Source organism: Artemia sp. Qi Xiang Cuo, chromosome 13 (genome assembly GCF_049724085.1).
Source record: "Artemia sp. Qi Xiang Cuo chromosome 13, ASM4972408v1, whole genome shotgun sequence".
NCBI lineage: Eukaryota > Metazoa > Arthropoda > Branchiopoda > Anostraca > Artemiidae > Artemia > Artemia sp. Qi Xiang Cuo.
The window spans coordinates 9,010,002-9,026,408 of NC_142806.1; the positions used below are offsets into that span (position 1 = coordinate 9,010,002).

The 16,407-nt window shown below is 37.1% G+C and overlaps 1 protein-coding gene across 3 annotated transcripts in view; it reads right to left on the bottom strand.

Annotated features, from left to right (window-relative positions):
• LOC148944914 (tubby-related protein 3-like) overlaps window positions 1–16,407 on the bottom strand; it is a 197,710-nt gene that overhangs the window by 57,395 nt on the left and 123,908 nt on the right. For all 3 annotated transcript variants that reach the window (XM_089098718.1, XM_089098719.1, XM_089098720.1), the window contains one exon: window positions 4,976–5,139. In XM_089098718.1, the coding sequence (XP_088954844.1) occupies window positions 4,976–5,139 (164 nt within the window). The remainder of the gene's footprint in view (window positions 1–4,975; window positions 5,140–16,407) is intronic.

The following is a 16,407-nucleotide window of genomic DNA, read 5'->3' on the forward strand; positions in this document are numbered from 1 at the left end:
AAGACATAAAAAAATTATTTTTTGAAGAAATTGCATTTTACTTTAATGATATGAAGACAAATGTATAAAAAGCACGTTGATACAATCAACAGCTTTCAAATGAACATATGAACAGCTCTATGATATTCGAGAGTACCACTAGCGCCAGGTGAAAAAAGAGGACACATTACCGCAAGACAAGCTGGAATGTGACTTTCTTGGTGGGCCGAAAACCTCCAGTTTCAGGATTATAGCTATGACGATTCCAAGGACATTTTTTACGATTAGTTCGATCCGCATCGGCTCTTGAGGTTTATTTTTGGACATTTCCACAGATTTATCAATATTTTTTACAGTAAAACTTAACATGGATAATGGATACCATCGTAAATTAGTGTCAATATTGACACTAAAGGATTTTAAATAAAACACTTTTTTGGGGTGCGATGGGCTATGATTCACTCTTTACTACTACTACTACTACTACCAACAACTCACCGCAGCACAAAGCCGCCTGAGGCCAAAACAGCTAAGCACGCTCCTCCTCCACCTCAATCTATTCAAAGCATCTCTTTTTAAACCCTCCCAGGAAGTTCCCATTTCCCTTAAATCTTTCTTTATGACGTCCTCCCACCCCAGACGAGGACGGCCTGCTTTCCGTTTAGCCCTAGATGGTTGGCCGAAAAGGACAATCTACCGCAATCTGTCATCCTTCATACGCAAAACGTGCCCTAGCCACCTCAACCTTTCTTTCATTATAACCTTAGAGAACGGTATTGAACCACATTTTTCGAATAGCCTATTGTGTGAAATACGGTCAGTCAGCCGGGTACCCAGAACAATCCTTAAGCAATTCCTCTGGAAAACATCTAGCAAATCTTCATCCGCTTTTCGGAGCGTCCATGCTTCAGAGCCATATTTGACAGTAGCTTCAAATATTCTAATCTTGGTTTGCAGACTGATCTTCCTATTCTTCCAAACTCTTTTTAATTGTGAAAAAATCACCCTGAGCCTTGGCTATCCTACTTTTAACATCTTCACTGCTCCCATCATCTTTACTAATAACACTACCAAGGTAAAAGAAGCTGCCCACCTGATCAATCTTTTCATTGCCCAGCGTCAGCTTTTCATCTTCCCTTATTCCTAGCCTTAGTGACTTAGTCTTCTTAACATTAATTTTCAAACCTATTCTAGCACCCTGAACTCGCAAAACCTCTAGAACCTCATTCATTTTGCTCACACTTTCCTCTAGAATGCTTAAATCATCAGCATAATCTAGACTTTTTCCTCCCCATTTGATTCCGTCCCCCATTGCCTTTCCAGTGCTCCTTAAGACGAAGTCTATCAAGATAATCCATATAAAGGGGGATAGAACATAACCCAGCTTAAATCTTGATTTAATACAAAACCAGCTGCTAAACTCATTTCCTACCTTAACCGCAGCAGTGTTATTCTCGTACATAGCACTAATCACATTAATGTATTTGTCTGGTATAACATACAAGGATAAAACCTTTACTAAAGCTCTTCTATCAACAGAATCGAACGCTTGCTCATAATCTATAAAACTGAGGACCAAAGGTGTTTGAAAACTCAGGCACTTCTCAATTATTAGCCTAAGAGTGAGAATTTGGTCAACACATCCACTACCTTTTCTAAAACCGCACTTTTCTTCTCTCAAAATATTGTCTACGGCGTCTCTCAGTCTAAAAAGTATCATATTACTAAGTAATTTACTACTTACAGAGACCAGACTAATGCCTCGATAATTGACTAATGCCTCGATAATTACCACACTCACTTTTTTAACCTTTCTTATAAAGTGGCTTAATTAAGGTTTTCTTAAACTCGTTAGGTACTTTCCCTTTTTCAAAAATCATATTCATAATCTTCAGTAACTTAATTCTAACCTCAGAGCCACCATATTTAAGAAACTCATTTACCACCCTATAAGGACCTGGAACTTAATTATTTTTAATCCTTTTAGTACTGTTGTTAATTCCTCCTAAGAAAAAAATCTTCCTTCACATCCAAGGTATCACAAACTTTTTCATTTTCCTCTAGATCTTTTTTCTGCAACTCTATCTCGGTTAAGCAAATTCTCAAAATGTTCGTCCCATCTCTCTTTAGTTTTTTCCTTATCGCTAATTGCGGCCCCATTCCTATCTTTAACTGGGCCAAGTCCGGATTGACTACTCTCTCTCAATTTGTTAACATGCCAGTACGATTGGTTATATATTAGATTGATATACATACAAAATTGCAAAAGTCTGTATCCATCACTGTTTTTTTTCCAACACCAAATTTACCTAGGCTAGGATACCATCTATCCCAATTCCTACCGACCTGGGCGTTAAAATCTCCCAGTAATAATATCATATTTCTACCTGACACCCTGTCTATTTGCTCCTGTAACTGTAAGAAAAATTCATCTGAGTCACTAGTATCTTCGTCAGTCGGTTCGACAGGGGCGTATACTACTATAACTGATACCCTGAACTTTTTAGTCATAAAATGAGCAATAAGTATTTTATTATTAATACCTTCCAAGCCTAAACAGGACTTAGCCGCTTCCTTACTCATCATGAGCCCTGCTCCCTGTCTATTTACCCCATCCTTCCTGTCTGAGTAAACAAATTCTATACCACCTAATTTCATGCTTCCTACCCCTGGGATATGAGTTTCTGAAACTCATAATAAATCCAGTTCGAATCGTCTGAATTCGTCAGTCAAAATGTCGATACAACAGTCATTTTTTAACGTCGTCACATTCCAAGTTCCAATTTTCATGTTCTTTAAATCACTGAAATTATTTTCGCCTCAGGAAAAGCAATTATCTCGGATACCATTGCAGGACGGGGATCACATATCTTCTCAAATCTACACCGAAGTGCTTAAGCTGGCTTAGAACTGGACAGCAAGAAGTCCCTGGGACCTCCATGAATGGAGGCTTTGTGCAATCCTGGGCGCATCTTGGTCACAGCATGGTTTTCAGCACTTGGCGATGCTCTTCTATCAACAAGAGCCAAAATCCTGCATAGACTATCTCAAGCCTATCACCTCCGACTCATTATATTTTCATGCCTACAAATATTATACTACTGAAGGGAGGTAGCCCATAATAGATAAATTAGCTAGGAAGAGGTTTTTAAGCCCGAAAACGCCCGTCAAAACATACCAAGCCCAGAAGAATTGTCCATTAGTCAGAATCCCGAGCAAATGCTCTGTCGTTCACTAGGCTATAATTTCCTCGAGAGGCGCCACTCCTCAAGTTGGAATAGAGTTGACCGCAAGGACCCCAGTCTTGCAGGTACCCCGAAAAGGTCGAGGCAGCCCTTTGCAGAGGCCGTTGTCCATAGATCTGGATCTTACGCCCTGCCGCAGTTGTCGTCCTATAGAGGATTCTCCCGCGATGGTGTTCTGCATCACCACGCAATTTAACCCATTACTGGGAGAAGGTTTGTAACTCATGGGACTTGTGGACAAACCAGAGGGCCCTTTTGAGCGTACATTTGAGGGGCCTTCTTCCTCCCCGGCCTGTATTTATGACCCCGGGCGAGGTTGCCCCAGTTTCTCTTATGGACCCCCAGGGACAAGGTCCCCTCTTGGTCCGTGCCTCCTATGGAGGTACCCTACATATCTATAGGGCGTTCCCCAATCGCCACCTGGGGACACGCTGAATGGCCTGGGGGAGGCCAGGAACATAAAAAGGAAATTAATTAAAAATATTATGTTTCCTTTAAACATGGAAAATAGTATGGTTCTCTGTATAACTTCTTAATTACCAAACTATTATAGACAAGTATGAACAAAGTTATACAGAAGTCTTTTTGGTTTTCTTATTTAATATAACTCAACATTAGCTTGTAAAAGTAATGTCTAGCCGAATTTATTGATTTACTTCAACATTAGCTTGTAAAACTAATATAAAAACTAATGTAAAACTAATGACTAGCCTGTTTTATTGATTTACTTCAATATTAGCTTGTAAAACTAATGTAAAAAACTAATGTAGAACTAATATAAAACTATTATCTAGCCTAATTTATTGATTTTCTTCAACATTAGCTTGTCAAACTAATGTAAAAAACTAATGTAAAATTAACGTCTTGCCTAATTTATTGATTCACTTCACTCTTTACTAGGTTGCAACTATTGCTGCAACCATTAAAAAATAACTACCAATGGCATAAATCTTTAATTGACAATCTTTAATCTTTAATAAACAAATTATCTTCAATTGAAGAGGAATCCAAAATCCATGACAGACAGTTCCAAACCTAAACAGAGAGTTTACTTGAAGAAATGGTGTGTAAAGACACAACAAGTTCTTTTACTGACTTATAATTTAAACGAAAGAGCCAACAAGGTTTTTTGTTCTCTTAGAGGGCTCTTGAGTCGGTGCCAACCCCCTTAGATTTTGCAGGCAAAGTCTTTAAACCTTGTTGTGCCTACTTAAGCCGACCCCGGAGGAGATAAGCAGCGTCAGCTAACACGTCAAGAATTCCTCCGCATTTGACTGCTTGAATGCACTCTCTTTTGCTGTTTTTCATCCAGCCACCCTTTTTTTTCGCGTGACAGAGTGATTTCTCTTATTTTAGTTTTTCTATTCGCTGCATTTTTTTTAACGCTAACCTTTGGATATTATTTATCTTTTTATTATTGTTATTATTATCTATTTATGCATCTATTTTGAATACTTTTTATTTGGGTTGATTTTTTCGCTTACATTTGCATCAATGACTATTTTTTGCTGCTTTTAATTTTTTATTTGTGGTTACTCGGATTTTTCGTTAAGCTTTTACTTCTTTCTTGCACTGAAGGCATCTGAAGAGATATCAGCACTTTTTATGTTTTCTTCACTCGCCGGAAATTTCCCACGTTTCTGTTTTTATTATTATTATAGATACATTGCTACTTCATTACATGCCATTTTACATCGCTTAATTTTTCCCCAGACATCGCTTATCCCTCCATGCAACAAAATAAAGCTTACATGTGTTGGAAGAACTGACTTCAAACTTCGCGAACTGTCTGCGCTGCTTGGCTTTGTAATAGATAATGTTTCCTCTTCGGTAAACAGGCTATCTGAGGTGGCACTTCTCATCACTTCTTTTTTAAGTATTATGCATGACTCTTCGTCTTCTTCATTTTCAGATTCTGGAGGAGAAAAAAAAAATCAATATTTTCGAAATTTCGCATAGTCTTGTCTTGTTATGTTTTGCCACCATATAGTCACTTTCGTGTGTAATAGGTACTACTAATGCTAGTAGTAAAAATTCATCACGGTGTTTTACCACTAGAGATTTACAAAGATGTCAGGTTCCTCCTTCACCCCTCCTATATTTGAAGCTTCTGACTTTGCTCCCATTCCCGAAGTTCTCACTTCAAACCACCCACACTCCAGAACCATAATTAATGAAATACCGCGAAACCAATATTTTCCAGAAGCATAAATACCGCGCCTTCTAGCGTCCTCATCTTTATCAAAGACTTGTCTTTCAAATCTGCTAAATCACCTGCGTACTACACCTTTACTATTCTACTTTTTATATCCTTCCCATATTTTTCCTTCTTTAGGATGATGCTGCCTAGATAATAATAATAATAATATGTTGCGAAAACAGGCTTGCCCCTACAAAAGTTCAAATAATCAAATGCTTTATCACTATAATGATTGTCAATCTTGTTCTTAAATGCATTGACTCAATCTGAGTTGACAGTGTCTGATGGTAGTGCGTTCCACTCGGAGACAATGCGGTTGCTGAATGCCCATCTACCAACATCTCTTCTGAAACGTTCTTCGGTTAGCTTAAACTCGTGACCTCTCAGGTTATTATTCTTGAATGTTATTATCATTTCTGGAGGGATGTTGTCGTAGTATCTGTTGCATATTTTATATACTTCAATAAGATCTCCTCTCAAGTAAAACTTTTCACTTAGTCAACTTTCTTAGTGCCTAAGATGAACCTCTTCGCCCCATTTGTTACATTCCTAAACAACTTTCTTTTATTAGCATTAATTTTCAAAGCTATCCTCACATTGTGAAACTTTCAAAACAGCAACTTGCTAATCAAAGCAACTTACTTCTTATTAGCATTAATTTTAAGCCTATTCTGATACTGTGAAACCCTCAAAACAGAAACAATTAATTCATTTCTTTAACATTGCTACATAAGCAACTCTAATTATTTGTAGGATCTAACTCTAGGATGGTTTCATCTTCTCATTTGAGCCCATGTTGTCCCATAACTTTGGTTGTGTTTCTTAAAGTAAAGTTACCGATACAGTCGCTGCGTCTCGACAGTTCTACTTCTGGGGTGCTCCCATTTCGAACAACCGTCACAAGCACCAAACGTCATAACATCCAACCGTCACAACATCGAAAAAAATTTATAAGTTTACATAATAGTAATAAGTATATAATAGTTTAGAAACAAATTTTGGCTTTATATTTCCACATCAGGGGGTTGGGGGTAAAGCATAGCATATTAAATACGTAACCTAACCTCCCCCCGAAAACCCAAAAAACTGAAGTTTTAAAATTTTGGATGTTGTGAAGGTTGGTGGTTCTGACGGATTCTTTTGTGGATGTTATGACGGATTTTGTGGATGTTATGACGTTGGATGTTATGAAGCCTTCCCTCTGCTTCTTATATATCTTCACTGTGTTCAACTTCCTTGAATATGATGCTGCCTAAGTAAGTGAGACTATTAACTCTGTTAACTTTCTCAGTGCCTAAAATCAACTCCTTCGCGTAAGCAACTTGGAAGTTGCTTACTTGAAGAAGATCAACTGAAGAAGATCTTGGTGTCCTAAGATCAACTAAAATGATTTTGTCTCCTGAAAATTTATTTTTGTCACTGAAGTTGCAAAGTACATAAAATATTTGCACTTGATGTAGGCTACTAAATAATCACGAAATCGAAGCACTTGGCACTTGGATTCCCACTTCCTAGGGTTATGTTGATAATTCTTCTCTTTGATGAGTGTCGTTTATTTTTTGACTGAATGGCTGGTTTGTTTCAGCATTTCTGATTGATTTTAAAGATTTTCTGTGATTATGCCTATTTTCCCTGTCTTCAAAAGCCTCGGAAGCAACATTTCTCCAGATAAAGAGGCCTGCATGCCCCCAAACGTGATTTCTGACCGCGAAACAGAATCTAAAGGTGGGTTATTGGAATATGAAAGTAACGAACCAGACTCTTGTCTGGTTCTTTATGTGGAAAGTCTTAGAACCAGACTTTCTTTCCTCTTGTTTCATTTTAAGTATTTTCATGGAGTCCTCCCTAACTTCTTCAAACAATTTTATCTTTTGAATTCTGAACTACGAAAGAAATCTTGTGTTTTTTGTTTTTTTTTCTCTCAGAAATCACATGGATATTTTCATTCATAAAACTAAAACCATAAGATCAGAGATTCCCTATGCCTAGGGATTAGTTCTCTCCTTCCTTCTCTTTTTCCCTTCTATCTTTCATTTTCAACCTGTTTTTTATTTACTGTTATATAATGTAATTAATGCTTAATTGGTGCTGTAATTTAATAAAATTAATGTAAGTATGCTATTATCTATTATTAGTGTAATTATTTAATGTGATGTTTAGTCTCCCACTCTCACAGGCCGAAAAGCCTTTGTGGGGGTCTAAGGTTCTATATTTTTTTCTCTCTGCTTTCTTTAAATAAATTGATTGATTGATTGACGTCCAAGACAGGGCAAGTTATTGAAGAGATGAGACCACACATTATCGCTATACTCGTTCTCACTAAAATTAAATAAAAAAAACAAGTTTTTTAAACTGAAAGTAAGGAGCGACATTAAAACTTAAAACGAACAGAAATTATTCCGTATATGAAAGGGGCTGTCCCCTCCTCCACGCCTCGCTCTTTACGCTAAAGTTTTTTATTGTTTTAAAAAATAAAGTTGTGAGACAGAGTCAAACATTAGCGTAAAGAGCGAGGCGTTGAGGAGGGGACAGCCCCTTTTATATACGGAATAATTTCTGTTCGTTTTAAGTTTTAATGTCGCTCCTTACTGTCAGCTTAAAAAACTTGTTTTTTTATTTAATTTCTGATTGTTTTTTAGTCAATGCTGCTTTTATTTTGGCTCACCGTCATTGAATAAGTAAACAAAATTTGCATAAAAATTTTACTTTTCTACTGCTAAATGGCTGTCTTTAAATTTGGTTCTGACGTAATTTACAAATTAACTTACGTAACGTACTTCTATATTCGTATATTTTTCTTTTGGCAAAAAATACAAAGTTGCAGATTTTTGCAGATATGAGCTTGAAACCTATGTTATAGGGTTTTCTGATACGCTGAATCTGACGGTGTGATTTTCATTAAAATTCTTTCACTTGTAGGGGATGTTTCTTCCCTCTTTAAAAAATCCGGTAAATTTTCTCAGGCTCGTAGCCTTTGATGAGTAATACTAAACTTAATAAAATTCATATATTTAGAATCAGCATTATAAGCCCATTCTTTTGATACATTTATTGACATCAGTTCCGTTTTTAAAAGTTTCGATTACCATTGAGCCGTATCGCTTGTTTTTTTTTTAATTTTTTTTATTTTATTTTTATTTTTTTATTACGTATATGTTATTACGTATATGATCGGGTTCTCCCCTTAGTCAATAACACGCTCTTCACGTTAAAAGTTAAAAAAAAATTTAATTCACAAGCCCCTGAATCACAAAGGCCGTTTATTAGAATAGATAGCTCTTTTGAAAGCACTAAAAAAAACTGTAGCGTAAAGAGCGAGGTATTGACTTGGGGGAGAACCCCGTCATATACGTAATAATTTCTGTTCATTTTAAGTTCTAATGTTGCTTCTTACTTTCAGTTGAAAAAACTTGTTTTTTTAATTTAATTTCTGATCGTTTTTTAAATGATGCTTGGAAATCCGGCGCACCCTTCATAGAAAAGTCCCTTGCCCCAAAGAAAAATCCTCCACGGAAAGATTCTCCCGAGTAATCCCCTCCTCCATCCCCCCCACCACTAGAAAAAAATTATTCCTGAAAATGTCTGTATACTTCCCAATAACCAATACAACATGTAAGCAATGGGCAAAGTTCATAACTTGCAGCCGTTCCCCTAGGAACTGTGGGGGATTAAGTCATCGTAAAAGACATATTTATTAGATTTTCGACTATGCTGAACAAAATGGCTATCTCAAAATTTTAATTGGGTGACTGAGAAAAATATGAGCGTGGGAGGGGGCCTAGTTTCCCTCCATTTTTTTTGGTCTCTTAAAAAGGGCACTAGAGCTTTTAATTTCTGTTCAAATGAGCCCTCCTAGGATATTCTAGGACCAATGGGTCAATACGATTACCCCTGGGGAAAAGAAAAAAAACAAACAAACAAATACACACGCACCCGTGATCTTTTTTCTGGCAAAAAATGCAAAATTCCACATTTTTGTATATAGGAGCTTGAAACCTCTGCAGTAGGGTTCGCTGATACGCTGAATATGATGGTGTGAATATTATTAATGTTCTATAACTTTTAGGGGGTCTTTCCCCCTTTTTCAAAAATCAGCCAAATTTCCTCAGGCGCGTAACTATTGATGGGTAAGATTGAACTTGATGAAACTTATATATTTGAAATCAGAATTAAAATCTGATTCTTTTGATGCATCTATTGGTACCAAAATTCCGTTTTTTAGAGTTTCGGTTACCATTGAGCCGGGTCGCTCCTTACTTACAGTTCGTTACCACTAACTGTTTGATAAGGCAGACTGGAAATGGATTACGGATGTTCGATGATGGATATGCTACGACACTTAGTGGTCGGCCCTCTGTCCACCGCAATAAAGTAGGACCTCTGATGCTACTCCTTCCACACAAGCCATAGCAAACTGGAACCGAGCTAGTAAACGTAAGACAGCTTGCGTCGTATCGAATCATGCAAAAATGACAATCAGCGCCTGCTAGGCTTCAACTAACGAAGCTGATGATGAGGAAAGAGATGCTTTCTACAACACGCTCCACTAAATGACCAAAGATGAACCTATACATGGCATACACTATGCGCGGCTGGTGATCTAAATTCTAAAGTCGGTGCATAACGTGGGTCCCTGAAGCTCTGGGTCCACAAGATGGATGAGGGGTCAATATGAACAGTGCACTTTTAATTGACTATGCACTAAACAACGACTTGATTACGGACAGCAATGCATTCGACCACAAAACGATTAATAGGTATGCGTGGGTGTCCCCCCATGGCCAAATAAAGAACAAAATCGACCATTTCTCCATATTAAAACGTTGGATAAGTGGCTTATCTGAAGTGGGGCCGTTCCGAGGAACAGACGTACATCATGATGATAGCCCATGTAAGAATCAAACTGAAAGCTCAGAAGCAGAAAGCTAGTGCCATTTTACATTAAAAATTGAACAGTGATAAGTTGAAAGATCATCCTCAAAAATGTCTGCATATTACTGAAAAATGGAAATGAAGCATTTGACTTACATGAAGAAGCTGAAGACTCTGATGTTGAAAACCTACGGACCTCAATCAGGAATTTGTACCATGACGTTGCAAATGCCCACCTAGGCTTCAAGAACAAAAAAAATAAAGAGAGGATGTCTGATGGCACCCCGAAATGGATTAGTAAACGCAGACCCATACACTTATCCTGAATACATCAAGCCCTGATCGAAAAACTCAGTTATAGCTGCGTTACAATAAAGAGGATAAGGTGATGAAAATAGATGCTACGAAGGACAAAAGAACTGTCATGGAGGAAAAACCACGCTTTCAGGAGAAGCTGCTAAGAAAGGAGACTCGTAAATCGTTTGCCGATTAACAAACGAGATAGTTGGCAAGAAACAAATCACTTATTCCTTGTACAAAATGAAAATAGCGACGCCAATTCGGATCCACAGAAAGCTGAAAACAAACGGATCTGACATTTCGAAAAACTCTTAAATAGACCCAAACCTGATGATCCAGAAACAGTACTAGATACGTAATTTGTTGCAAACTGGCGCAAGAACGATCACCCACAGCTGAAGAAGTGACGACAGTTGTGTACAAGCTGGAAAATGGACGCATATCTGGAATAGATGAGATTATGGTAGGGATTCTGAAGACGTCCCTTCGAGATTGCATAACTTTGTGGACGCCTCTCCTAGTTTTTATCTGGAATAACCAAAATTCCCAAAAGACTATACTAGAGATATACTAAGCAAACTCTTCAACAAAGGAGACTCACTAATCTGTGACAACTGGATGGGGATCCACTTAACATATTTGCCTAGTATAATACTATCCACAGTCATAGAACAACGCCTGTTGACTCAAAGATAAGAAAAGAGAAGCATAAGTTTCGACCTGGTCGATCTTCCTTTGATCTTATTTTCATCGTTAAAGCTATGGTAGACGAAGTTCAGAGACTGGAGCAAAAAATATGCCTGGTATTTATTGATTTTGAATAGGGGGTTGGTCCTGTTAGTCCAGATACTTTATGGAAGATTCAGAATTATCATTGAACTACCTGATAAACTAGTCGAAATGACACTTGCAGCGAATGCTGCCTACGCGCAGAAAATAGAGACACGCGTCCTTCTGGATAATGTCTAGGGTCAAACAGTGATTTTTATCCCCTTTCCTGTTTCCCATTGTAACGGATTTTATTCTGTGCCAGTCTTTATTCTTTGGAGCGAACATTAGCAGCCAACAAATCTTTGATCTGGACTTCATGGATGACCTTGTTTTTTTCGAGGATGCAAAACAGCGACTACAGCTGCTACTCGACGCCAAAGACGAAAAGCCCGAGAAAGTAGGGCTTGCAGTGAAGGTCACCAAGACAAAGACCACGGCAATATGTGACTCTCAGCTGGTACTGAAATACAAAGATAAAGCAGTTGAGCAGTTCAAGGAATTTAATTGTCTCAGGAATTAGATCGAATATGATAATGAAATAGCCCACAAATAGAATCGATATAAGAAGGAGACAAAGGAGATCGGCTATTAACAAGTTTAAATCAGTTTCCAGCGCAGTAGTAAAAATTCTTTGTACTTGAAGCTTCAAAGAAAGGTGTCCTAGCCTTTGAAAACATTTGCCTTAGAATAACCCTGAACGTATCAAAGCAGGAAAAAGTCACCAACATAGAAGGTCAATCTTAGTTACCAACATTCTGAAACATAGGAGAAGGACATACTTTGCTCACATCCTTAGTAGGCCAGAGGATCGGATCCCAAATACAATGAATGAATACCGAACCGGCCAATCATTAGATACTGACCTACAAAAAACATAGGAGACGGACATACTTTGCCCACTTCCTTAGTAGGCCGGACGATCGGCTTCCAAATACAATGAATGAATATCGAACCGGTCAATCATTAGATACTGACCTACAGAAACATAAGAGATGGACATACTTCGGACACGTCATTTGAATATCAGAGGATTCAATTCAATTCAATTTTTTCAGTTCTACAATAATTACATAAATACACTTGGGCGCTAGAGGTCCCAAAAAGCATAGCTTGTGGAGGACTTCCATTCAATCACAAAATCCACACAAAACAAATTAGGGAAGAAAAAAAAAATACAACAATATCTCGAAAATATAACCACAATACAAGAAAAATCAACAAAAATAAAACAAAAAACAAACAACTGCTACACAATAACCCCAGACTTAATTTTCTCCAAACTGAAAATTTCCTGTAATTTATTTAAATTACAAACCATTAATAATAATAATGAAACGGGTTCTAATCTGATTCAACATAATAAGAGAAGAAAAAAGAAAAGAAAAAAAACTAGATAAAGTAAAGCAGAAAAAAAATAGATAAAGCAAAATTAATAAACAAATAAAGAAAACGAAAATACTTCAAGCCTTAGAGAATATTTTTCTACAAAGGGAAGAAGTTCAGTTCAGTTCAGTTCATTTGATTTAACATCAAAAATACATTTTACTAATATTCCAATACCTGCCCCAAGAAAGATACAAAAAAGCACTTGCGACTGGGTGGGTACATACAACTCATCTATTAACTATTAATTAACTATAAACAAAGGAAAAACAAATAACAAAAAACAAAAAAAAAACCTTGACCTAACAAATATTTTTTTTTTTTTTTAAATAAACCCAGGTGCTCAGCCACCCGAATGCTCTCAGGAACAGAGTTCCACACATTAGGTCCGGAAAATCTAGTATGGAAGCTGGCCCTGGTGTTACTTCTATTCGGAACAATGAAGTCACTAGCCTGACGAGTTTCATAATGGTGCAAAGACCTTTAGTCACTACAATAATGCCAAAAAACCTCTGGACTAATATTATTCCAGCATTGATAGGCAAAAATTCCTATTTAGTAGTCCCGTAGCTGTCCTACATTCAACACTTGCAACTTATTGAAGCAAGCTGAAGTGTTATGGATACCTTCAATATACCCACTAATAAGACGCATTGTTTTATCTTGAAGAGTCTGAACACGTTTAAAATTCACATAAGAATTGCTTACCCATAACATACAGCCATACGAAGCATAATCAATCAAATGAATCAAAGCATAGTATAAAAGCAATAAAACTCAAAGCATAATGAATCAAAGCATAGTATAAAAGCAATAAAACTCAAAGCATAATGAATCAAAGCATAGTATAAAAGCAATAAAACTCTTTGTGGTTAAAAATTTTTTAAACGACGAATCACTCCAAGGCCACGTGCAATCTTTGTTGCGACAGCATCACTGTGGCGTTTCCACAAAAAATTACAATCAATATAAAGACCTAAGTACCAAATTTCCTGAACTTGAAATACAGGCTTATTATTAAACAGAATTCTACCATCAATATCACTGGGATTGCCTACTCTAGAATACACAATAAAATTAGTCTTAGTTACATTTACTGATAACAAACTCAAACTAGTAAACACATGGAAATTTCTCAGTACACAATACACTTTCGACACAAGACTATCCAAACACTAGAAAAAGTAACAGCAGTGTCATCGGCAAATGACGTCAAGCAACAATCTGGAAGATAAAACCTCATACTAACCACATAAACCAGATACAGAAGTGGGCCAAGGACCTATCCCTGTGGCAAACCGCATGACACTTGATAAGGGGAAGAAAAGACTTCATCAATCATCACTTTAATAGACCTTCCACACAAATAACTTTCAAACCACTTCAAATTCACTCATTTAATACCTAAGCACTCTAATCTTTACAACAAAATTTTAAAATCGACCATGTCAAATGTTTTACTAAAATCAAAAAATATTGTTAGGGAGAGTTTACCATTTTCCAAACAATTGTTTACAAAATCAGCAAGCTGAATGGCAGCATGACTAGTGGAATGACCTTTTCGAAACCCGAATTGGGTGTCACTGAGTAGGCTATGTTTCATGAGATGGTCATATAGACGGCGATGAATCACTTCTTCCAAAATTTTTGACAATAAAGGCAGTATCGATATTGGTCTCCAGTTTCCTGCATCTGACCTGGCACCCCCTTTGTAAAGCGGGATAACTTTAGCTTGCTTCAATGCTTCTGGAAAGGTCCCTATTTCTATAGATAAGTTGATAACATGGAGAATACATGGTAGTATATACGTTAAAACAGCTTTAAAAGTTCTCAGGTTCACCGCATCTATCCCAGCGGAATTCGATTTTATATTTTCCACTATTTTAATCACTTCATCACTTATGCACTTTTCAAACTGGAATTCAACAATATCTCCACGAGAGTCCACAAAATCCTTGCTAAGAAAATTTTCCCTGTCACACCTTACACTCTCTTGAACAAACAAGCCAACCTGAGAGTAAAACTGGCCAAAACAATTCGCGACTACATTCTTATCACTCGCATAATTTCCATTTATATCAATGCAAGGTGACTGACTACTTTTCCAATTTCCCATAAACTCATTAATAACCTGACATGTGGCTTTGGTTTATCCCTTACTATCAGAAAACTTTTCTTCAAAATACTTCTTCTTTGCTTGCCTTCTCATACTGTTCACCTTATTTCTCACTTGTTTGAATTCTGCAAAATCTGCGTCATCCTGACTATTAAGAGATTGCTCATATAACAAGTTCCTTTTTCATCTTGTCTATTATTCCCTCCATAATCCACGGCTTGCGGGGATTATCCCGCTTTTGTTTGGTCAAATGCAAGGGACATGTTTTCTCATAAATTGGTTGGAAAATATACATGAACTGATTATACGCTAGAGAAGAATCACCTGAAATCTCCAAAACCGAGTCCCACTTGATACAGCTCAACTCTTCAGCAAAGCTACTCAAATTTTTCTTTTTAAGTTCATGTTCTGTATTTTCTTAGCTGGGATACATCATTGTTTAAGAAATGTAATATGAGCAATTACAGGGAGGTGATCCTAGCCTGGATATACTATCACATCTTAGTAGCTTTGGCTCAAATAGCTAGGTCCCACGAAAACGTTATCAATTAAGGTCGCAGAATGAGTAGAGATTCGGGTAGGTATACAAGTTAAAGGGTAAAGGTCACTTGAAACCATATAACAAAAAATCCATTCTTGTAGACGAAACCAACCTCATCAACTCATCAAAATCTGCTAGAAACTCATCCAGGCGAGCATGGGCGGCTTATACACTACACTAATTAAAACATGGGAATATATGTAAAAAAAACTTTGGGAATAGAGTTCCAAAGAGCAATTGCTCTATAGATTGGTGACCTCTAAGCCGCTGAGGATACACATTACAACGGCAATATTACCGGGATCTGACAAGCATACAGCTATCTCTTCAACATCAAAGGGAGAACGTAACGGCTGAAGCTGAGTTCCAAGATGTAAGACGAGGTTTTGTAGACACCCAATGCACTTTTCCTGGTTCTGGAGGATCTAAGATCTAAGTAGTATCAAAAGTTTTATAGCCTTATTTCAGGGGTCAAACCAGTCGGAGTAAGGCATATAGGGAGATGTTTCACAGACGAGCAATCCAACTTGCCTACTATTTAATAGGAAGCTGCCTTTTTTTTTTTTGGCTTGTTTGATTCATATAATCATGTGCGGCAAAATCATATATAAAGGATCGTTACGCAACCTTTGGGGATGGTACTTTCGAACGCAAATAAGATGCTTTAATGCCTTTTGTCAGGGCTGAAAACCGATTAGAGTGCAATCACTAACCCTTTCAATCCCCTTTGTACTTCTGCATTAAGTAGATATAAAGTACAGAAATAAGGAGGTTTTTCTGCCAAAGAGCGACATCAACTAGTTTATCATTCTAATAGCAATATACCCGATTTTCCTTTTTTGGGGAGAGGGGGGGGGGGGTAGAAAAGAAAAAAAATTACAGGTGTTGATCGTATTTTCAATAAAGAATTAGTAAAAATTTTACCGTAAAGAGGAGGTTATATTGTTGTTTAATAAAATACAACTGAATATGTGATAAACAACTTATAACTCAATTTCAT